This window comes from Aspergillus ruber (genome assembly GCF_000600275.1).
Source record: "Aspergillus ruber CBS 135680 unplaced genomic scaffold scaffold00019, whole genome shotgun sequence".
Classification (NCBI taxonomy): domain Eukaryota; kingdom Fungi; phylum Ascomycota; class Eurotiomycetes; order Eurotiales; family Aspergillaceae; genus Aspergillus; species Aspergillus ruber.
The window spans coordinates 246,845-270,212 of record NW_024467315.1 but is presented as its reverse complement, the minus strand read 5'-3'; the positions used below and the strand labels follow the sequence as shown (position 1 = coordinate 270,212).

General features: G+C 48.1%; 9 protein-coding genes across 9 annotated transcripts; 3 read left to right on the top strand and 6 right to left on the bottom strand.

Annotated features, from left to right (window-relative positions):
* Nucleotides 1-2,477: 2,477 nt before the first annotated feature.
* Nucleotides 2,478-3,051, bottom strand: EURHEDRAFT_112368 (uncharacterized protein). The gene is made up of 2 exons (XM_040777693.1): nt 3,010-3,051; nt 2,478-2,951 (listed from the first exon to the last, which is right to left on the bottom strand). The coding sequence occupies exon 2, from the start codon at nt 2,788-2,790 to the stop codon at nt 2,512-2,514; it is 279 nt and encodes a 92-aa protein (XP_040637550.1). The 5' UTR covers nt 2,791-2,951; nt 3,010-3,051; the 3' UTR covers nt 2,478-2,511.
* Nucleotides 2,866-4,359, bottom strand: EURHEDRAFT_378851 (FAD-dependent oxidoreductase; the record flags this gene model as incomplete). The annotated part of the gene is made up of 3 exons (XM_040779111.1): nt 2,866-2,951; nt 3,010-3,692; nt 3,740-4,359. 3 exons carry the CDS (start codon nt 4,357-4,359, stop codon nt 2,866-2,868), a joined length of 1,389 nt encoding a protein of 462 aa, XP_040637549.1.
* Nucleotides 4,360-5,568: 1,209 nt separating this feature from the next.
* Nucleotides 5,569-8,916, top strand: EURHEDRAFT_459171 (glutamate dehydrogenase (NAD(+)); the record flags this gene model as incomplete). The annotated part of the gene is made up of 3 exons (XM_040784558.1): nt 5,569-5,878; nt 5,932-8,762; nt 8,812-8,916. The coding sequence occupies 3 exons, from the start codon at nt 5,569-5,571 to the stop codon at nt 8,914-8,916; spliced, it is 3,246 nt and encodes a 1,081-aa protein (XP_040637548.1).
* Nucleotides 8,917-9,121: 205 nt separating this feature from the next.
* EURHEDRAFT_516461 (S24/S26 family peptidase) lies at nt 9,122-9,648 on the bottom strand (the record flags this gene model as incomplete). The annotated part of the gene is made up of 2 exons (XM_040786480.1): nt 9,122-9,335; nt 9,431-9,648. 2 exons carry the CDS (start codon nt 9,646-9,648, stop codon nt 9,122-9,124), a joined length of 432 nt encoding a protein of 143 aa, XP_040637547.1.
* Nucleotides 9,649-12,119: 2,471 nt separating this feature from the next.
* Nucleotides 12,120-14,703, bottom strand: EURHEDRAFT_413856 (MFS general substrate transporter). The gene is made up of 9 exons (XM_040782271.1): nt 14,348-14,703; nt 14,170-14,283; nt 14,076-14,113; nt 13,972-14,026; nt 13,555-13,921; nt 12,865-13,503; nt 12,581-12,803; nt 12,441-12,531; nt 12,120-12,370 (listed from the first exon to the last, which is right to left on the bottom strand). Exons 1-9 carry the CDS (start codon nt 14,495-14,497, stop codon nt 12,317-12,319), a joined length of 1,731 nt encoding a protein of 576 aa, XP_040637546.1. The 5' UTR covers nt 14,498-14,703; the 3' UTR covers nt 12,120-12,316.
* A 738-nt stretch (nt 14,704-15,441) lies between these two features.
* Nucleotides 15,442-16,495, top strand: EURHEDRAFT_413854 (NAD(P)-binding protein). Its single transcript, XM_040782270.1, has 3 exons — nt 15,442-15,535; nt 15,593-16,191; nt 16,245-16,495. The coding sequence occupies exons 1-3, from the start codon at nt 15,494-15,496 to the stop codon at nt 16,465-16,467; spliced, it is 864 nt and encodes a 287-aa protein (XP_040637545.1). The 5' UTR covers nt 15,442-15,493; the 3' UTR covers nt 16,468-16,495.
* Nucleotides 16,496-16,538: 43 nt separating this feature from the next.
* Nucleotides 16,539-18,451, bottom strand: EURHEDRAFT_413853 (NAD(P)-binding protein). The gene is made up of 2 exons (XM_040782269.1): nt 17,482-18,451; nt 16,539-17,359 (listed from the first exon to the last, which is right to left on the bottom strand). Exons 1-2 carry the CDS (start codon nt 17,993-17,995, stop codon nt 16,947-16,949), a joined length of 927 nt encoding a protein of 308 aa, XP_040637544.1. The 5' UTR covers nt 17,996-18,451; the 3' UTR covers nt 16,539-16,946.
* Nucleotides 18,452-19,377: 926 nt separating this feature from the next.
* Nucleotides 19,378-20,811, top strand: EURHEDRAFT_413852 (uncharacterized protein). The gene is made up of 3 exons (XM_040782268.1): nt 19,378-19,550; nt 19,602-19,738; nt 19,792-20,811. The coding sequence occupies exons 1-3, from the start codon at nt 19,420-19,422 to the stop codon at nt 20,493-20,495; spliced, it is 972 nt and encodes a 323-aa protein (XP_040637543.1). The 5' UTR covers nt 19,378-19,419; the 3' UTR covers nt 20,496-20,811.
* Nucleotides 20,812-20,860: 49 nt separating this feature from the next.
* Nucleotides 20,861-23,294, bottom strand: EURHEDRAFT_387544 (putative mitochondrial respiratory complex I chaperone (Cia84); the record flags this gene model as incomplete). The annotated part of the gene is made up of 2 exons (XM_040779712.1): nt 20,861-21,029; nt 21,082-23,294. The coding sequence occupies 2 exons, from the start codon at nt 23,292-23,294 to the stop codon at nt 20,861-20,863; spliced, it is 2,382 nt and encodes a 793-aa protein (XP_040637542.1).
* Nucleotides 23,295-23,368: the final 74 nt, after the last annotated feature.

Sequence of the window (23,368 nt, the reverse complement as noted above, 5' to 3'; positions counted from 1 at the left end):
CTAATTGGTTGGCCGTTGCCTTCACAGCCCTCAATGCTCATGGTCTCGAACTATACGTCAAAAGCCTGATTCAAAACGATGAGGGCTATGCGCGAAGGCCCGCACATGCAATTCAGGAGCATCTCAAACTCGATTCCCCTTCTGGCCTCGTCATCCCATGATTTTTGAACATTTGCACGCATAGTCTTTGACTATCTCTCATGCATATGGGAACCATTGGTCGAGGCGAGTCTTTCACGGCGATGGGATTCGTCATTTACTCGTGAAGCTTTGAAACGTGATACCTTCCCCGCCACGGAAGCATCCTATGCCCAATTCAATTGATTAATGATGAAGACAGCGAAACTGCTAATATCCTTAGACTCGCAGCTCACGGTGACGAGATTCGTCATTTACTCACGGAAGTTTGAAACGTGATATCTTTCTCGTCACCAAAGCATCCTATTGCCCAGTGCTTTGATTAATGACGAAGACCGCGCGGCTACCAATATCCTCTGCAGTTCAGCTTGAACGAAGATATGACGTTTGACAGAGCGTTTCATAACATGCGGTATAATTTGTCTTGGTGTTACGCTTTGATTAGCATTGCTTTGGTTTCTCTCAGGGCTAAGCGCAAACATAGCGCTGCCGCATTATTCAGAGCATGTGTTATCGAGCACGCCATGTTTTTGCATGTCGTGTTCTCATGCTCTGATTTTGTCTATTTGACGACCCTATAAGTGCTGCACACGACGAATGGGATAGTGTCCATGGGTTCAAGCGTAGTTTGCCGCCTCCCATAGTTTCACGAGACATCGAGAATACAGAATCCCTACGTGAGATGGTAGCGTGTGGCGTGTGTCGAGACGATCCCATGAAAAATAATGCCTTACACATGCGTCACACGAAGGGCTGGCTTCTTGCCGAGTTGACTCCAGATGAGCAAGCCACGTACATTTATCCCACCACGCTGCGCAGAAGGTATTTCTACCTCTCCCTCCTCTAGCTTCCCGGCAGGGTATGCATGCTAATAGGTCTATTTAGAATAATGGTGCATAAATTGTCACTGAACATACTACCCTTTCCTCTGAAGCGGTTTCCCACGAATATGAACCCCGTCATTGCGGCGTTGAGAAATTCCAAGCCTGCTGCGATGCAAAAAGTAAACGCCGGAGTTGTCGAGGCGCGGTATCAGGATGAGGTATATGGCAGGTGCTACGAAATACTCGGCTGACAGCTTTAATCTTTGTTCTGAGTGAACGGGTACGAAGGTTGGGGGGGGGGCCCGTGTCGACCTTCACGTCAAACATACCAATTGAGCCATTGAATGCCTGCGTGACAGGAAAAAAAAAACCGATGAGCACGTCGCGAGATTTGAGGAAAGGGCGGAAAATACCGCAATCGGGTTGATTCTGGAGAAATTAGCGACTACGGGGTATTAGATTTCTGGACCTCGCCTCCCCAGGAGAGTGGAATATATATCGCCTATACTCTTTTTAAGAAATTAAGAATATAATACTAAGTTCTGTATCTTCCAATATATAGCGTATGAGAAGTTATACCATGCCATTTTTTCGGGGAACTTCACTTCATATAAACTATTTGCATCCAATCTCGACCTGATCAAGGAGTCTGCGCTCTAAAACTAACCCAGTGTGTGTAATGGATTCCTCTCATGTCTTTTCTAAACCAACAAAAGCCCATACCCTAGGAGAGCCTTTGAGGCCAGCGGCGAACATCAACAGCATCCATATAGCAAATTGATTCGCTGGATGAATCCATCTTTCCTTCCACGTGTCGTTCGTACCCGACACATAGCTCCGTGGATATAATAGCTGTGAAAAGATTTTTGTTTCCATAACGCTCCCAGTATTTCGATTGCAATGGGTTGATGTGGTAGCACCTGCTATCTCTGATGGCTGAGTGATGATTTGGCTACAAAAGTATCACTATCGGACCCTTTCTGCAAAAGTGGCCCCAGTTTTGGCCGAGGAAAACCTCTCATCACCGCTTGACGTGAATCCAATATCCCAAGGTTTTCTCTTGCAAAAGCAGTTTCACCGGTACGGGTATGGTCTTAGAAGCTGGGTCGTGGCGAGCGATCATATACTTTGTTGATAGCACGTATGTTATCAACGTACGTGAACTTGCAATTTGTTGCAATATATCTCTGAGCGTTGCAGGTAGCTTATGCTGGTTAGGAACAGCGTGTTTGCTGGATTCAATAGAGATTGTATTTGAAAAGAGTATTTGCATCAGTACCCTCTTGTATTTGTGGTGTACGGTGTCAATGTTCACTTCATTCTTATATAGGATAAAATCTCTTGCGGTGGATCTGTCTTTGGATTCAAATAGGCAGCTCTCATTTTGCAGAATCACTATTATTTCCTGTACGGATGTTCTGCAGGGATCGACTTGTGAGTGTAATGTGAGTAACTACCATCTGCTCTTCTTGATTTCATGAATAGTACCAAGGCGGAGAGTACATTGTACACTGAAAGGGACTCTGATGTATCAATATCATCAGGGAATTCACACCATAGCGTACGTAGGTTTGGCGATTGTTGGAAGGTTCTGTGTAGCTTTCTGATGGTTGTGAGTTGTACTCCGTAGGATAATGAAGGACGCGATGGCTCCATGAGAAAATTTATAATTCTCATAGCAGAGGGTGCATGGAATACATGTGATGTATTCGCTAGCTGGAAATGATATGTCTATACTGATTGAAACCGCAAATGCAATAGTAGGTGGATGTCCGCTTGTAGTATATGCACCGCCACAGTTGCAATAAGTACCAAGTACTCTGCACATATCAGCCGTAACGTACAAATCATCGAATACAACTAAAATATAGAATACAGCAGATATCAATAAGATAACAGTCTACTATCGCAATCGCCGCTTGACATCCTCCGCAATATTGTAATTGTACTCGGCTTGCACCGGGCCGGTCATCCACCCGGGAAAGAAGCCTGTGACAGTCAGAGGAAAACGATCATCAACGGGACAATTAGCCTTCGAGAAACCCACCTAATACCCACATGAACCAGTACATTGCATACTCCTCGACCCAGCCCATGGTGCGTTTTGAGTTCTGCGACTGCTGTGCTCGCTTTAGGATGTCTGCTACGTGTGGTTGACGGAGTTGTTCGTAGTCTTTTGTTGCTCTTCGAATGGCTAGAGTATAATCTTGTGTGCTCGCATGTTTGTCGTCGACCCGACCTAGGTAATGAGCCAGGAACATGGTAAGTGCTTCTACATCTTCCAATGCTTGTGAGGATCCCTGTCCTGATGTTGGCGGTAGGGCATGTGCTGCGTCGCCTACGAGAACTACCCCGAAGCGTTCCCATTTTGGCAGAGCCGGCGATGTCCATGTTGGATACATGTTCTCGACATGCAGGGAATGCAGAATGCTTTGGATAACTGGGTCTCCCCAGTCAGCGTGCCGCTCCCGCAGCTGGCGCACGACTTCGTCTTTATCTAGGGCCTTGGGATCGGGACATTCATCTGCTGAGTACGTCGACCACCAAGCGAGAGACGAACCTGGTTCTGAGACTTGACTTGATGAGTCCCGATGCGGTGCGGCGGGATCGCTCTCAGCGAAGAAGTACCCAAAGAAGCCGTTCCCACCTAGGATGAAGTTCATGGAACCTAATTCGACGTGCTGGCGGACTTGGTCGGCGGGGATGAAGCCGCCTATTCCAACTAGGCCTCTGATTACTTTAGCTGTCATGCCAGTGCAGCTACAAGGTGTGCGTACTCATATTGAGGCGGATACAGGTCTTTCGCCTCAGGAAACAACGCCCGTTTGACAGTGCTTTTGAGCCCGTCAGCCCCGATAACCAAGTCTGCTTCAGCGGTATTAATGTCGCCAACGAATGTGATCACGTTCCGTTCATCTGGGTTCGCAATGACCCCCTCAATACGCCTGCAGATAACATCGCGGTCTGGAATGCGGGCGCGCAGACACCGCCAGAGCGCGTGACGACTGCAGCCAAGGACATGCGTGGATTGATTGACCGGTGAAGATCCAGGATCAGCTATCGTATCCATGCGGACTAGCAGACGCCCATTCTTGTCCTTCATGTTGCCGTGTGAGATGACATAGCCGCCTCGCACGATGTCGCGGACCAAATTCCCATCTAGGCGCTGGAGAACGTGCAGGCCATTGGGGCCGAGGCCAAGGCCGCCACCCACGACTAGAGTGGACGAGTGAGTTGGGCCATCTTGCCAGTCTGCATGCGTGGCGTTTTTGTCTGTATTGTAAGCTTCGTAGATGGTGATGTCGTGATTTCCGGGCAGGTGTCTTTTGAGCTGCAGGTAAGCGGTACAGCCGGAGATACCACCGCCAATGATGGCAATCTTCAAGTCTCTCTTCATACTTGGGCTCACCTATGCCTTGAAGATGGTATGAAGGTACTATCGCAGTCCTAAGGCTGATTGTTCCCCACTGTGGCTGGTGCGGCGGTGTGCGCAAGACCAAATATAGATCGACCTGTTAAGTTTCGACTAAGAAAAGCCCAGACAAGCCCAGAGTCGAGAAACGGGGAATTCCCAGCAGATCGAATATTACCCCAGAATATCATTGAGTAAAACGGTTCGTAAAAATACCAGTCATAATTTGATTAGAGCGCCGAGACATACCCATCGGCAGCTTCTTCCAATTGGATGGCAGATCAGCTAAGCATCCCGTGACCGTGAAAGAGTATGGAGTAAGGATATTGCGGCATTTTTTCTATATTTCATTACGCAGGGAAAAAGAGCGATTTCTTTGCAATTGACACATCGAAACCGGGAATTGCGAGATTTTGTGTAGGTATGTATTATTCACAGAGTTATGAGGGCGTTCGAAAGAAACAGAAACTGGAGATACCAGCCAATCAGAGGTCACGTGGCTCCCCGCCTGATGTCACTTGATTTACATAGAAAAGACCAGAGAAGAGAAAAGAAGAGAGGGGAGGATTGTGAGAAGAGGAGAGAATAGGAGAAAATGACTAGACTCGAGACTGTAAGAATCATTAAGTAACATAATTCATTATACCCCGTTCCTGGCCGATCGCATAGAAGCGGTATTTCGTTACCTGTGATGACATACTGGAAGCCCTCGACTATATAAGAACCGGTTCCTCTTTGTCTTCCGTTTCTCCATCTTGAAAAATCACAATTCAGACAGATTGTCTTCTCTTATATCAACCCTCAAAACTCTTATAACCCTGCTATCTCAATCTCCCCTTCCATTTCCATTTTCTTATCAGCGCCTATCCCCCGCGTCTTATCCTCGATCGACACCTTGATAGCTTCTTGCTCCGAGTCCACCACATCTTCCCGGTAAGTGTCCCTCCTCTGTGTGTCTGCTCGAATCCCTCCATTCCAATCTTATCGACTGGTTTCGTGTCTCTTGATATTGCCCCGATTGTGCATCCTTCTTATCTTTCTGTTGGACCATCTCCCCAAACTCTCCGATTACTCGTACTGTCCTAGCTATGAAAAGTTCTTAAAAACTGACTCTTTCAGTTCTCCTAGTTTTCTCGCGCATTTCCTTCGTATTCCCTCGAAAGCGAATCCTCGAAATCAAAAAGATAAACCAACATGGCGTCTCCCCTTCCTCCCCATTCTGACGGCCACGTCAATAATGACGACCATACTCTGCCCACCCGTCAAGGCCCCAAGCTCTTTGCAAGCAACGATGGATCACATTCTGGCACAGGGACCCCCATGGGTTTCCAGCGTTATCCTCAGAACAAAAATCTCGAGGCAGCCCTGCAGTCGTCATTGCGTCATCCTTCTCCCCAGCCGACCCATCTGGGTGTTCCGGGGGGGAGTCATCGAGTTCTGTCTGAGGAGGACCCTGGATACATTGCTGCCAAGTTTGAGGGCAAGCAAAAGCAGATGGAGCAGGGTGAGTTGAAATGCCTTCATTCAGTGCCATAGATTGCCTGCTAACTTGCCTAGTCATGGACCAATTAGAAGAAAAGGGCTTCTTCCCAAGCGATTTTGTCGATTCGGAAACCAATTGGTTCTACAACATGCTGGGAATCGACGACACCTACTTCCAGACCGAGTCTGTCGATGTTATCGTCTCCCATATTCTTTCTCTCTACGCAGCCAAGGTAGCCGCCTACGCTCGTGACGACAAGAAGCTCGAGATCCGCCTTGACAAGGAGGCCGAGGACCACGCCGTCTACATTGACACCAGCAGGCCCGGTGTAGCTGCTGTTGACGGTCCCCGTTACGAGCAGCGCATTGACGAGAAATATGTCAATGGCTCCACTAATGACAACAGCTACCGTATTGAAACCTTCCGCTCTCCTACTCCTCTCCCTGGCGACAACGAACAACAGCTCCGCTGCTACTTCGTCTACAAGTGCCAGTTCGCCAACCCCAACCCGGGTCCCAACGAGACCAACATCGATGTCATTGGTGAGAAGCGGTTCCTCCAGAAGGCCACTCCCAACACGAAGGCCGTCTATCAAGATATTATCAACAATGTCGTTGGTCGCTCTGGTCCTGTTATCGAAATGTTCGAGATTGAGGGCAGCCGCGAGAAACGCTTGGTCATTGCCTATCGTCGGGGCTCAGCCATGGGCTTGTTCAGTGCTCTGTCCGACCTCTACCACTACTACCGTCTGACCAGCTCCCGCAAATACCTCGAGAACTTCTCCAATGGCATCACCATCATCTCTCTCTACCTTCGCCCCACTCAACCGGAAGTGCAAAGCAAGTTCCCGCCCATTGAGGCTGCTATTCACCAGATCATCAAGGAAGTTTCGCTGCTTTACTGCATTCCGCAGAATCGCTTCCAGCACCACTTCGCCAGTGGCCGCCTCAGCTTGCAGGAGACTATCTATGCTCACTGCGGCTGGGTGTTTGTGCAGCAATTCCTCAACCGTCTGGGCTCAGAGTACAATTCCCTGTCGGCCCTGCTCGATTCGAACAACAGCGTCCATGCCGAATTGCTGTCCAAGATTAAGAAGCGTCTGCGTACCGAGACCTTTACCTCCGACTACATCCTCGAGATCATTAACAAGTACCCGGATCTGATCCACAAGATCTACCTTGATTTTGCCAACACCCACTACGTCCAGACTCAGGGTCCCTCTGGAGATGACTTCCTCCCCACTCTGAGTTACCTGCGACTCCAGGTGGATGAGGTGCTGGACAGCAGCCGATTGAAGCAGCTGATTTCCACCGTTGCAGCCAACGAGCACGATGAGATGGTCATGGCCGCCTTGCGGGTTTTCAACAGCTCCATTCTCAAGACCAACTTCTTCACCCCCACCAAGGTCGCCCTAAGCTTCCGTCTCAACCCAACCTTCTTGCCTCAGCACGAGTACCCCCAGCCGTTGTACGGTATGTTCCTCGTTATCAGCTCCGAGTTCCGTGGATTTCACCTGCGCTTCCGCGACATCTCCCGTGGCGGTATCCGGATTGTCAAGAGTCGCAACAAGGAGGCCTACAGCATCAACGCCCGCTCGCTGTTCGACGAGAACTATAACTTGGCCAACACGCAACAGCGCAAGAATAAGGACATTCCTGAAGGCGGTGCCAAGGGTGTCATCCTGCTGGATGTCAACCACCAGGACAAAGCAAGCGTGGCCTTTGAAAAGTACATCGACAGTATCCTGGACCTGCTTCTGCCGCCCACCAGCCCCGGTATCAAGGACCCCATCGTCGACCTACACGGCAAGGATGAAATTCTGTTCATGGGTCCGGATGAGAATACGGCTGAACTGGTCGACTGGGCCACTGAACACGCCAAGAACCGTGGTGCTCCCTGGTGGAAGTCCTTCTTCACGGGCAAGAACCCCAAGCTTGGCGGTATTCCCCACGACACTTACGGTATGACGACCTTGTCGGTACGTCAGTACGTTCAGGGTATCTACCGCAAGTTGAAGATTGATCCCTCTACGATCCGGAAATTGCAGACTGGTGGTCCCGATGGCGATCTGGGATCTAATGAAATCCTGCTGTCCAACGAAAAGTATACTGCTATTGTGGACGGCTCTGGAGTCATTGTCGATCCCAACGGTCTGGATATCGATGAACTCCGTCGCTTGGCTGCGAAGCGTGTTACCATCTCCGAATTCGACACATCGAAACTCTCGCCAACCGGCTACCGCGTGTTGGTGGACGAGAGCGACATTAAGCTCCCCAGTGGCGAGTTGGTCCACAACGGCATGATTTTCCGGAACACCTTCCATCTGCGGACTGAGCAGCCGTACGATGTGTTCGTGCCTTGTGGTGGAAGGCCCGAGTCGATTGACTTGGCGACGGTGGGTAAGCTTATCAAGGACGGCAAATCGACCATTCCGTACATAGTCGAGGGTGCCAACCTGTTCATCACCCAGGACAGCAAGCTCCGGCTGGAGAAGGCTGGCAGTATCCTGTACAAGGACGCGTCCGCCAACAAGGGTGGCGTGACCTCTTCGTCACTGGAGGTGTTGGCGTCGTTGTCTTTTGATGACAAGGAATTTGTGGAGCATATGTGCATCCGCGAGGATGGCACGGTTCCCGAATTCTACAAGGCGTACGTCAAGCAGGTGCAGGAGATCATCAAGGAGAACGCTACGTTGGAGTTCGAAGCCATGTGGCGCGAACATGAACAGACGAATTTGCTCCGCAGTGTACTGAGTGACCGACTCAGTTTGGCTATCACCAAGCTTGATGAAGAGCTGCAGAAGACCGAACTGTGGGACAACGTGGAGCTCCGTCGGTCGGTGCTGAGTGATGCGCTTCCGAAGTTGTTGCTGGACAAGATTGGCCTTGAGACCATTCTTGGACGGGTAAGCAATTCCTTTGAATCTTGCGTCAGGACTAGGCTAACTAAAATAGGTGCCGGAAAATTATCTGCGGGCCATCTTTGGCAGTTACCTGGCGAGCCGATTCGTGTACGAATACGGCAGCAGCCCTAGCCAGTTCTCGTTCTTTGACTTGTAAGTACCTGTGCTCACTAAAGCTTGGAAACAATGCTAACCTTGACGCAGTATGACCAAGAGATTGAACCAGTCCAAAGCATAGATAGATGGATGTATAAGTAGCATGTTACATGTTTGGTTTGCAGGCATACCATCATGATGGATAAAACATTACGAGTTAATGCAATGCATAATTTCTGAGATTGAACATAGAAATGTCTCGTACATTAATTTGAAACCATCCCTATAAGACAAGCAAAAACAATTCCCATCCCCCGTAACCAAGGCATTTCGTTCGCAGCAATAGTCAACCACCCCAACGACGGCAAATACCCCTTAACAATACCGACAACCTCATCCCTCCGCACCCACGACCGTCCGGGAGGATACAACCCAACATCATCGATGTAGTTATTATCTCCTTTCGTCAAAATATGTTGCCTAATCCATTAGCTTTACTGTAATTACCGAACAACCACCCCTCATCCAATCCACCAAACAGAGCAAGACGGGAAGGGAAATAAAGGGAAACGTACACAACACCCTCCCCAAAAACCTGCACCGCGCGATGCACCATCGGCAACGGCTGACTCCTAAACCAAACAACCGGGATATCCCCCACATTCACGAGTTTCGACCGGTTCCAGAGAAAAATGATATCGCCGCGGTGGAACGCGGGTGCCATGGACTCCGATATTACCACCATTATCGGGATTGAGGACCCTGTTACCAGGCAGAGGAGTTTCCAGAGCATGTAGGGGGCAGTTATGAGAAGTAGAAGTGTGAGGATTGATTTTGGGGCTGGGTTGGAGGTTGGTTTTGTAGTTGGTTTTGTAGTGATAGTAGGAAAACTGTTTTCGGACCCGGAGAGCGTTTTGAGAGGTGTCTTGAGCGGCGTTACTGAAAGCATTTTGACTGTTTGAAGAAGAAATCTAAAACAGAGAATAAAGAAATGACAAGGGATTGCTTAAAGAATGATATATTTATAAACATGCTCTGAGGCAGTGATGGCCCCCAATATTGTAGACCGTAAGAGAGTATACGTGGTTAGGGCTCGTATTATTAAGGCGGGAATCGGTGGGGGCGGTTTTAGGGCTTAGCGCAGATCTCTAATATGGCCTTATGGACTGAGATATCTACTCTGTACTCTTATGCAGGTCGCACGTGATGTCATTGTCTATACAGTGCTTTTCTTTTGCCGTCTATTCGCATATTATTTGACCATCCATCCGCTTTCCTTCTAGTTTGGTTTTCGGACTAACTAACTGCTATAGTTACCCAGTCAAGCAAACTATCCTCTCCAATTTGCTCTCAAGCCATGGACGCCCAAGCCCATGATTTATCAGATTTAACGTCTCGACTCTCCCAACTGAGCGAGGAATTGCAAGTTTCGACGGCTCGACTTCAATGCTTCATGATTCATGATTCGTGTCAAATTCGGACATAATTCCCAGTTCTTCCCAATGCTGTCTCGCTTGAGTCATATAGCTTGTTATTTATCCTTCCTTCATCTTAATCTGAATTTCAACGCTTGTCTGAGTTACCGCAAATATTGCAGCTTCGAAACCACACCCCATCCGAACCATCGCTGTCGGAAGTTTCACAACTACAAGCGGGCATCAATGCACTGGCAACAAGCGTGGATAACCTTAGATCAAAATCCAAAGCAGGGCATAGCCCATCTCATAATCTGTTGGATGAGTTACGTGGAGAAGTGAATGTCTAAAGAATGATTTATAATTCTCTCCAAACAAGCTAGTTGATATCCGTGCAAGCACAAAAAAGTCCAAGCAAAAGATGTCAAGCAAGCTTACGGATATGGACCAGAAGCTTGACTTGTTGCCGAGGTAAGATCTCAGAATGAGGATATTGATTCGGGATTTGAGATGGTTGAAGATACAGTGGATGATCTTCAGGAGAAAATCAAAGTTACTAATAATAATGTTGCCTTGATGATACCTTGGGGTGATGATGTGAGAGTAGAAAGTCATCAGGATTAAGCTGGTACTGAGGAATCCCCTTGATGTTGGTGTTGCTAATGTTCAGTATTCTTGGGGTCCCTACTCGTACCGAGAGTTGCTTGGCGACATAGTACTAGTCCTTTCTAATACAATAATAACGTTACTGCTTTCAGATGAGCTATATAACATCTCCATTTACATGTATCTGCTGTAGGTTTAGACCAAATTCTGTAAGGCTTGATCTCCCTGGGATCTACAGAGCTTTTTCTTTTCTTTTTCTCTCTTGATACGTCTATTTCATATTCCAAAGGGTAGTATACTACTCCAAAATTTACTTAAGATCATGCAACAAACAATAGGCTGATACCAATAGAGTTATTATCGCACTATTGGTTATTATGCTTTGTTTTATTCAAATTTCTGCCTAACAACCGTCATAAACTAGTTGTCTACTAGTAATCCACCGTTGTCATTTGTCTCTTCTCGCCTTCCTAGCAAAGCACTCCAAGCAATTTACAAGCCATGGATTCTCAAGACCAAATACTTTTTTAACATGGCGTCCGGTAATTGCCTCCTCCAATAAGCTTGATAAGTTACTCGGAAGTTTCGATAGCATGGATTTGGAATTCAAGAGTACAGATGCAGGGTTTAAGAGTGTGAACGCGATGTACGACCGGATAGAATTAAAGGCTGACTGCCTTAGGGTGTTAGCACAGGGAGATTGCAGGCCAAGTCCACATCATCCGAAGAGCTCATATTCAGCTAGACAGAGAATCTCCGTTTGAATAATCTGACAAGTTGAACACGTTGGTAATTGTCGAACGACTAAATACATTCACAAAGTGCCCAAGACGTCGTCAACATTGCATTTATCAAAAGGGCAGAATGAGCACCTTTGCCAATGGAGTTACAATCATCATAGACAACATGAATCGTCTAATTGAAGGCTTCAAGCCGCTCGTTTAGGTCAACCCCACGTCGACTCGAAGCTCACTACGCATTATATGCGTCTAAACGCTCTCGAGATACAATCGGCCGTATTGAAAGTGAACAAGACAAAATTATCTCCTTGCTGCCGTGCATCTTCTTCAGATCTAGTAAGGTCAGATACAGGAATCTTATCAGATAGAAGTTGATGACGAATGCGGGTTCTCTGTCAGATGCGGGCTCAATTTCAGATAGCGATCATGACGCTATATTGTTTCTTATTACTCTGTCGAGCAAAGAAAGCATTCGATAGGATGCAGTACCTATAGATGTATGTGTTGTGGTGATGTGACACCGACATGCTTCAGGAATTTTAAATTATTTATCTATTTTTGCTGTATACAAAAGACTCCCATGCCATTACTCTTCGCTCTATTCAATGAGCAGAAAGCAGAGGACCGGGTACTATAGTACCTGAAAGATCATATCCATACATTACCAGCAATATCCAGTATGCTTCCTATGGTAAGGTTATTAATGGTACTTGTTCCTCTCGGCGAGAGCAGTGTTTTCAAGATAGACTTCGATCTGTGTACAAAAAGCCACAAGTTAGCCATGAAATCTACGTAAGCATAGTAGCTGGAGATTGTATACGCACCTTGTTCGTCATCTTGTGGTCGACATCCTTGCAGCAGAGACAGGCGATTATCCCCACAATACCAAAAGCCATAGATACCATTGCAACGACACTATCAAGTCAGAAATGCGCCAAGGGAAATTACCCGATAAAAAGCTTACAAAATTGCATTGCAGTATGCATCATTCAACGCATCAGTAGCTGCAGTGGCCACAGCAGGGCCGAAAGACTCGCTCAGTTTGGCCGTTCCGCCGCTCACACCAGATAGAAGATCGGAGACACGAGACTCTGAGAGACCGGCGTTGATGGCAGCTTGAGGAACCAGCTCGGCGGTTTTGTCGCTAAGTCTGTTATTGTAGACCGTGGTATAGATTGTGGTTGCGACTTTTCCATACCGTTAGCTTTTATCCTGCAGGCTAAGTTTATTGAGAACGGGGGAGCTCACTGGCACCAGCAGCAAAACGAATACACCCAGAGATACCACCACTAACACCCAGATTCTTCTGATCAACACCCATTTGTGTGATGGCGATACTGAGGTAAATTCCATAACCAAAGCCCATCTGTGAGAGGAAAATGAATGCAATCATAGTACCCTTGTTAGTAGGCGTGACAATTCCCAACAACGACCCAAACACGACCATCAGCAACACAGACCCTGTCAACTGCCACTGCCAGTGCCTGATCTTACTGCCAAGAGCAGAAAGCAAGAAGGCACCGAATGCAATAGCAAAGCCCTGTGGCAGCGACAGTACAACAGCATACTTCCATTTCGCGCCACCGTTGGTATAGAACTGTGTGATCATGTTAGGCCACAGAATGCTAGAGGAGTAGTAGAACATGTTGATGACACCCAGGGCGATGGCAGGGGCTGTGAAATCGCGGCCCCAGGAAGAGGTAAAGACGTGCGTTGGAGTAAGGGGGAAACGGGTTCCGCTGAAGGTTTCCCAGAGGGCAAAGCAGATGAGAACGAAAGCGCCGACGACTAGGGTGGCGACAACGTGGGAATCATTGGAGTCGTAGACACCGGCCCAAACGATGCCCATTAGGAAGGAGACAGCGCCACCGGTGAATAGGATTGCGCCTGTTATGCATTAGATCAGCGCTCTCAACGACAAGCCAGACAGAAACGTACCGACATAGTCTAACGACTTAAAAACCTCACCATACGAGATTCCAGTTGGGTGCGCAGGAGGATAGTACAAGAACAGCAATCCGAAGAAAGAAATTCCTTGGAAGATGGCAATCGCACCGAAGTTCCAGTACCACTTTCCGAACTCATAGCCATAGCGAGCCGTAACCGGCGCTAAGATGACGGCAATGTACACGGTAAAGTCGGCAATGACAACTCCAATGTGTCTCCATTTGTTCGGGAGAAGTTCGGGAAGAGCAAATGCGGCCATTTGACAGTTGGCTCCTCCGAAGCCAGAGATTGCGAGACCGGCGATGATTTGGTTGTTCGTTTTGGCTGATGCGACGATAATATGGCCGATAGTGCAGACCTGGATATGTTAATCTCCATGAACGAGCTCCGTATCAAAGAATTGCTTACCAAGTTTCCTCCTACAAGGAACCATCGACGACCAAGTAGGTCGGTATTCGGACCACTGGGTCAATTAGTTACCGACAACAATATAAGCAGGGGTAGAGACATACAAGATGAGGAATGCGCAGGTGATCGAAATGGTCCACGCCTATATCCATCATTATCAGCCGGATAGAAGTTCAGCACGAGAGACAATTGACTTACCGGCGTAAACCAAACATACGCATTTGGCTCTCCCAGATCAGCAGAAACCGTGCTACCAATGGCAGCCACGACCGGAACAGGCCAGAACGAGAGACCATATCCGCAGGAGAGAATCTAATGCGAGAAACCAAAGGATCAGTAAGGTCGAACTTCTGCAAACCGAGGCAGAGACACGCACACAAGCAACAATCCATGTTTTGAGAGTCACGACGGGTTCGGGATCTTGGCTCGCAATGGCAGGAGAAACCTGATTGATAGTGCTCTGAGATGCATGATCATTGCTGTCTGAAGCAGGCTCACGGAACCCTTTTTCTTGATCGACTGCCATAATTTTGCGTCTGTGAACTGACTCAATACCGGAACCTGAAAAGCATGGAATCCAAGACGAGAAAAGAATTGTCTTTATCCTTCAGCAAAAGGGGATGTTACAAATAAGGCAAGAGAAAAGACCGAAAAGTCTTTCAGTCGGACGCACTGGACCGACACCTCTAGCTGTTGTTCCTTGTCTTGTGAAATGGAGTTAATCCCTTTTTAGTCCGTCACGAAAACTTAAAACGACTTTCTTCTGGGGCGCTTAGGCTACGGAACACGGTCCCTCTGGGCATATGGACCGAAACCCTGACCTCTGAGTAGTAACTGTTTGATGCATTGCATAGGATGCCATGCGACTCACTGATCAACGCAGAATCCACCCACCACGCCGCGCTGCATTAGTTACTACTGACTAACTCGGTCTAGAATGTGCTCGTACAGAAGGCAAACGAATCAGATGCAAGTAGCCGCGAGCAATATTGTAACGCAATGCTATGTCCATCATTATCATTCGAAACTTATTCCGCTCGTTCGAGTTACCGGATTCGTGGTTACCCATAAGCATAATCTTGACCAGCCAGAAGACTACCCCGGAAGGAGTTTGTTTCGCCGCGTGGCTTAAAAAAAAGCATACATTATTTTTTAAATTGTGTTCTGCTGACAATCCTGCAGGTAGGGGCCCATTTAGCGTAAAGGTGGGCCCAGAATGACCCAGTTTTAACTGTTAATGCGGTCGACCGTTTGCCGGGCTCCATTTGGTGCATCGCGGCCGATAGATACCAGAAGGGGGATCCTTGCTATTCTGACCATGACTCAGAGCATTTGGTCCGAAATGCACGTGGATTAAATGGTCTTATGGGGTCATGGCTTCCATGATTACAGAGCAGATCAGCCTCTTCTCTGTCTGTCTTTGCATTTATTGGGCTAATGTCTCTAGCTAACATTACTAGTCTTTGATCAATTTACAAATCATTATTCTTTCATTCAGTAACCGAGAATCATACTACGGAAAATGGGAGGAGAAACCCAAGTTGCCATTGTCACCGGTGCCACTGTCAGTCAGTCTAACCTCGGATCTTGTGCAGTTTACTGACAATGGGTACCACTGCAGTCTGGCATCGGAGCTGAAGTCGCCAAATTCCTCGCTGCGCGAGGTTGGAAAGTCGCCATTGTCGGCCGACGCAGAGATGTCGGAGTAGCTCTGGCAGCCAGCTTAGGACCCAACGTTTTCTTCTTCCAAGCAGACGTCTCGCAGTATGAGAGTCAGGCCAAGGTCTTCCGCGATGTCCACCGGATCTGGGGCCAGATCGATATGTTCATTCCCAATGCCGCAGTTGTGGATCAATCGTCGTTTTATCAGTACGGGTCCCACGAAAAGACGGTGGATGAAATTCCTCCGGAGCCGAATTTGTCTTGCACAGATGCGGACTACAAGGGTGTCATCTACGGTGTACAACTGGCGAGACATTTCATGAAGTTTAATCAGCCGCACGGAGGGAAGATTGTGGTGACGAGCAGCGTTGGAGGCATGTTTCCTCACCCGTCGTATCCGGAATACTGTGGTGCAAAAGCAGCTGTCAACCAATTCGTGCGAGGCGTTGCACCGCTGCTTAAACAGCGGGAGAACATCTTGATCAACTGCGTGCTTCCAGGAATTGTAGCGACACCGATCGTGCCACCGGAGATGATCGCAGCAGTCACGCCGCAGTGGTGAGTTTCCCATTTGAACAATCGGATGAATGTCGCTAACAGAATTGAATCAGCGTAACACAAATGGAAACAGTCCTGAGCGCGTTCCAAACCTTCCTGGATGATACGACAGGAATGGCAGGTGAAATGCTCGAATGCTCCGGGGACCGGTGTGTCCTCTATCCGATGCCGGAATACGCCAATGGGATGGCTACGAAGAGGGCAGTAACCGTATGGGAGCCTTTATTCCGGATGATGCATGGGGATGACTCGCGGCTGCAAGATGCCATTCCGTGATGCACTTTCCTTTTTTTTTTTTTTTTTACTACGAGTCAGATAAACTTCGGGTCGGTATAGATACATAATACTAGTCATATTCATTTTAAAATGATCCGGAATTCCAAAATATAGCTGTCAGAGTGCGTTTGCATTTATTGACAGATACATCACCCAATGGCCAGCACCAACTGGAAGCGAAACCGCCGTTCCTTCGGGCCCACTGATTGGGGTTTTGGTAGACGGGCCAGTCCGAAAGTCAAAGTCGGATAAGAATGACAGTTAACGGGGTCGCATTGGTCTGATGTTAATTTGGAAATTTTATCCCGAAGTGCATTCATATGTACAATAAATACAATTGCTTGTTTTTCCCTCTCTTTACTTCGTTTGACTTCATTTTTATGCGGCGCAGGCGGCAAAAGTTCCGGCAGTTCAACCCGGGAATCCTTTAGCCCTCGCTTATGTCGCTTACAAGGATATCCAATGATCTTCATTAGCCACTACAGCTTGCTTGTACGAGAAGTACCATTCAGCACGCCTCCAACCTGATTCTCCACCACCGTCGCTGCCATGATCGCCCGCATCCCATCATCACAGAATTCAGGCGCCTCTCGGAAGTAGAACTTGTCCCCCGAGATCTCCACCGCACGGCCGTACCTTTGCGTGGCAGGAATGAACGTGCCCGTTGCATCGGTCATTCCGTGGTCCGTACTCCCGTCATCCGCCAGGATGAGCATAAGCACAATCCTGGCGATGGTTTCCAACGGGATGAACAGGTGAGGAGGGAAGCTGGCCCATCCTTGAGCACCGACAAGATCGGTCTGTGCGATTCCGGGGCAGATGGCATTGACCCGGATGCCGTCGTTTTGCCATAATTGAGTTGCAATGGAGCGCATGAATCCGACCACGCCATCTGTTTCCGAAAATTAGTACTGCCTCGTGCTTGTCTTTCTTGTTTGGGGGGTTCCACCCGTTGGATGTGATTTATCACCGGGGAAAATTCGATTTAATATAGGACGGACTAGGGAGACCCACGCTTCGTAGCAGTGTACAACGGCGAGTAATGCGAAGGATACAATCCTCCACAACTGGCTGTCATGACCAAATTGCATCCCCTGCCCTTGTCAGGTGACCGTCGGAAGTAATGCATCGCCAAGTAACTGGTGAATACGACGCCATTCAGATTCACACTGATAACCTGCAGACCCTTCGGCTCCGGCGGTACTTGCTCTGTATCTGTGGGTTTCTGCTGTGGCAGATTCTCAAAGAAATTCGTCCGTTCGATGATCCCCGCATTGGCAAAAACAAAGTCGAGTCGACGGTGCCGCTGAAAAACTTCCTGGAAGACCGCTGCCAGGTCATTGTAGTTCGATATATCGACTTTGTGAAAGGTCGCATGAGGATGTAGGCCATTTGCTGCCTCGGTGCCTCGATCGGGATGAATGTCGAGCAGATGGATATGCCAGGATCCTTGAGCTGCGAGGGATTTGGCCACGGCGAGGCCCATGCCGCTGGCACCTCCGGTAATGAGTGCGATTTTTGGTGTCATCGTGTTGCAAGGTGATACTGTTGTTCTGGATTGAAACACTACGTCCAAAATAACCAGAGGCTTTATATTACTTGGGTTGAACTACTCGCATACTACAGAGTATTATTACTCCTGCCGTGCCATCCAGGCCATACCGAGCACCTGGGAGAGAGCAAACGGGACATAGCCCTTCCCTTCCATATGAGGGAGGAAAAACAGTACCGAAGCACTGGCACTCGGTCCAACCTGCCAATTTACTGGCGTTGTGCAGATCACGTCCGGTACTTTTCTTTCTTTCTCTTTCGTCTGACTGTATCTTAGCTCTTGCATTGACGGCGCACAATGCCGAAAGGGTAAGACAAAGAAGGCAAAGCGGGTCCGGATGTCGTATACCGGCATATCCAAAATCCTTACCGTTGGCACATGCACTAGGATATAATAATGGAAACAACAGCTCCACTTGACCTGACGATAATTCCAGACCGGATCAAGATCAGCCAGTAGGAGATCCCCACAGCTGTCGTTTATTGAATTCATACAGGTGGGATTATTGGGCAGGAATGGATCTGAGACGCACCACTGATCGATCAGACTATGCCGTGCGCTTCCGTCAAAGAGGCAATTTGACATTGTGTGACAGTGAGTCGAAAAATGATAGATAAAAAAATCCCACGACTGTTTGCTGGGCCGTGTCAGCTTCTCATGTATGGAGTATGTGATGAGCTTTGCTATCACAGTCAACCAGTTCGACTATCCTGCTACAATTTGCCGTCTGGTGATCCCTAATGGAGGGTACAGCCCGGTCTTTTGGCTACATTAGGACATCGTTTGGGACCTGTCTCCTAGATTTCATGACAGGGATCCATGGCGAGACGAGTAAATGTATATGGGTTTCAGCAAGAAATTTCGATCTGTCAATAGAACAGGGGCGAAAAAGGAAATAAAGATGTACTCGTAGAGAATGACAAAAAGACGTTGACTATTCCATATTATTATATGGTACTCCATATATCTTAATCCACACAAAGGATGGAAGCACTTCATATAAGTTAACGTACCATCCTTAAAACCGTGTCGAAGATAATGCTATTCTGTTGTATCTGCACGACATGGCTTACAACCAGATCGCCGAGTGTTTTGCAGAATATGCAATTGGCACTTGCTTCCTGCTCCTCCGGCTATTTTCCCGAGTGAGAATGGCTGGAGTGTGCGGTTTGCAGTTGGACGATGCGTTTGCTATCATGGCTCTTGTGAGCTCCTTTCGTATCAGCGAGACAAGCATTGACTAACGTCGACGGATCTAGATCTTTTTCACCCTCCAGACAGCTATTATCTACTTGCTTGGTACACTGCACAGACCCGGCTCTACCGATTGACGATATGAAACTGATCGATTGTATGCAGTTTTATTCGGGAATAACATCGGCCTCAATTCCGTCACCGCAATGGAAGTCCCAGACGACCAGGTGCCCAAACGAGAGCTCGGTTCGAAGCTGGCTTTCATGAACTGGATTTGGTACATGTGCTATATTTGGTGCCTCAAAGGTGTCTTGCTCTGTCTATACAACAAACTCACGTACGCTCCCTTCCTCGCAAGATAAAACCCTAAATTGCTGACAGGCAATAGACAAGGAACTCGACGACAACATCTAGTCTGGGCCGCATCAGCGTTCTGTTTCATGACATGGCTAGTGTGTATGTTGACGCATATCTGCATTTGCATGCCGATTGCTCGTAATTGGCAGGTCAAGCCCTATGCCGGAGGTACGTCCCTACCCAGCCACGTATCAAAGCGCCTGAAGCTAACCACAAAACAGACTCCTGCACAATCCGCGGTCCACTATATATTGTCATCGCCGTCATGAACGTCGTTTCCGACATTATCATCATCCTAATCCCCATCCCCATCCTCATCAAACTCCAAGTCCCATTGCACCGCAAGGCAATCCTCACCGCCATGTTCTCCTCGGGAATCTTCATCATGATCTGCACCATTCTCCGCGCCTACTACTCTCTAAAGTCCCTGACAACGCTTAGCATCGCGCTGGGCTGGGCGAACCGCGAGTGTTTCGTCGCTGCTATCGTTGTCTCGTTGCCCGGTATCAAGCCGTTGTTCCGGAACACTCGCTGGATCGGGTCGAGCAATCGTGGGAAGCAGTATAATTACACAGGTCCTTCATCGTCGGGGTATAATAATTTTGGATCAAAGGGTTCTGGGAATACGAAGACATATATTACATCGTTGGTCAGTAGTAATCGAACGGGCCATATGGAATTGCATGATGTGCCGACGACTACGACGACGTTGGGGGATAGGGATGATGGCGATGCGAAGAGGGCGTCGACTGCAAGTAAGGAAATGATTTTGAATAATAAAAATACCCATGTTAGTGGACATGATGAGGAGGAAGCTGGGCCTGGATCGTCGGGGTCAGGACCAGAGGGGAATCCTTCGCTTGCTATTCGAGTCACCACTGAGTATACACTGGCACATGAAGCTGGGGCTCGACGGTTGCAGTGATCTATTTTCTTTGTGATATCTCTTTCTAGCGAATGACTTTATGCTATGTAATAATATTCAATATCGGTTGTAATGAATGGGAGCAAGTTGGCCAGATAGCTGAAGCATGTAGCATTGCATGGAACTAAGCACCATTGAGGATTCGACATGATAGTACATAGTGTGGTTGATCGGGAAGGAAGTTGTCATGAGCAGTTGGGAGCAAAGACCTCCTCATTAAAGTTGCTTCCAGAAGAGCGAATATCGAGAAATGGCCTTATCTCAGGATTTATTAGCAATATATTTTGAACAGTAATTCATCATAATCTCGCCGTTAATATATACAGATACAATAATATGTACATCAGAGACCTCGTTCGGTCCCATTATACAAGGTATTCAAGAGAGAGCTTATCGAATCTCAATCCCTCCTCGTGCTCAGAACGACTCAGCTCCATTAGATGGTCCCATAATTCTGGATATTTGGTTTTCGCCCATGTCTCAACTTCGTCTTTCCAGTACTGGTAAGGAATCGCGTTGTAGAAGAGACCAATCCTGATTTTCTGTTAGCGTTATAATACAAAGACAAGAGGATACAAATACTCACGTCTTTCGACTTGGCTTGTAGCCAGTTTCAGAAAACATGTTATCAATAGCCACCGTAGCAAGTTCGAACTCGCAATGCGCAGCCAATGCTACAATATACGTCACGTACATCCGGCGGTCGATCCCGATGTCCAAATCTTTTGCCTTCTGCATCATCTTGATGGCTTCTTGGACTCCATTGTGGTGGCTTTCACAAGCCTTGAAGAAGATTCCGATGGTCCTGTGCGTAGGTCCTTCTTCGGATGTGAGGATTTCACGGAATAGCTTCATACTCTGTTCGGGCATCTCGCAAGACGCATATGCGAGCATCAAACCGTTCCGTACTTGAGTGTTTAGATCAACTTCGATATCCAATTTTAGCATGTTGTGGACCAGTTCAAGATTCTTTGTATCGGCTGCGCGGGCAATTCCTTGCAAGCACAGAGCGTAGGTGAAGGGTTTTGGACGCTGTCCCGGATTTTCTGCCTGGCGCATATGACCAAATACCAGACAAGCCAGGTCACTTCTGTTACGCTCGAAGAAGGCAGACATGATTTCAGTTCGCTTGTTCACCCCCGTTTCGGGGAATGCAAGTCGCACGAGATTATATACCCCCCAAACATCATCAGTGTCTTTACTGGCATCCAGTATGTAGTTTGTAACTACTTCCCGGACCACAGTTGCTTCTCCCGAATCAAGGGCACCAAGGCGCGGACGAAGCAGTTCCGAAACAGCCTCCCAGTCACGTCGACTAAGTAGCAGATGTGTCAATGCTGCGAGAGTCACAGGTTCCAAGCGTACATTGTTCTCGAATAAGGGGTCCAAAAGGCCGCATACTTGATTGAATAGAACGTCTCCCTGTCCAGACCAGCAGAGCATCGTTATGAGCTTATTCATCAGTGGCAGGTGGTCAAATACCGCAGCGTCGATATCAGGTAGCTCCCGCATAAGTTCAAGTGTCCGGTCAACATCCTTAGCCAGTATGTACGTTTCCAGCTGCAACATCTTGGTTTGTGAGTCTGGCTCGAGACCCCATTGCGAGGCCAGAGAGAAGAATTCTGTGGCCAGCTGCGGGTTGTCCATGACATTGGCAAAGTGAATCAAATCGTTTAGACATGACGTCGTAAGATGTGCGGTTGGGTTTCCGGCGGTCCAGGTTCTGGCCTTCTCTGAGATGTCAAACGCGTTACCGCCCTGGGCCGCTTCCCAGAGCAAACTAATACTGATAGTCTCCGCAATAGGCCGTTGCGCAATCGAATTGAAAATTGGCTGTGCCCAAGTAGCTTTGGATCTGAAAAGCGCGTATCTAATCACAGCTTCCTTTGTAGCATAAGTGGACTCTTCTTTGCCGCTTGACACAGGGCACTCATAGAGTGCCTGGACGGCAGGCCAGATATTTTCTTCAATGAGCGCTTTAATCAATTCTTCCTGGCTTGCAGCGTCATACTGCTTGCCGTGCTTCTTAAGTCTTGCTGGAATTTGTTTGATTTCAGCTCGGCCGCCTTGGACGGCGTATCCCTTAATTACCGCAAGCCAGGGAGACGGCTTTGCTTTCTGCAGCTTGTCCCAGAACTCTTCGACTGTTTCCTGAGCTCGCTCAGGCTCACCGTTTGAAGACATCAGGTTGACATAGGCCGTGAGTGCAGGCCGACTAACCTCGTTAGGGCCAAATCCCTGGTCCGCACAGAGCTCCAGAAAGACCGAGTGTGCTATGTTGAGGATAAATTCACGAGATGCGGGTAAGCACGTTGCTTCAGACAAGACAAATAACACACTCTCCAGACTTTCTGTTGAAAATACTGCCGCCCAATCACTCGATTCCATATCTTGCTGTTGAGAATGCAAGTGCTCCCATGTTATATTAAGCAGGCGGCCCTGGAATCCGGTAATAAATCCCGGAGTATCCGCTCGTGCCGTGAAGAAATCTCGAAAAGCTTTCGCAATGACATCGTTTGTTGGTCCCCGACTCTTGTCCTCTAACGACCGCATTAGATCCCTCATCGTCTTCAGACCAATCTCGGATTTCAGAGTTGTCGCCTGCAGTTCAATACCTTGCGGTTTCATATTGAATGCGAATAATCCTCGTCGCTGGACATGGTTGAACTTTGGCAGGCCTAGACTTCGAGCTCGATGTGAGGGGATCGTGTGTAGAAGATGGTAGCGGCATCTCGACGAACATAACGGCTCGTTATTCAGGATCGCCCGGAACACCCGTTTGGTGAGATGGGATTGCATGTTGATAATATATTCCCTAGCTGCTAGCAGCCTGCAAAAGTGCTTGGTCGTCCAATTCGGCGTCGGAGGGCAAT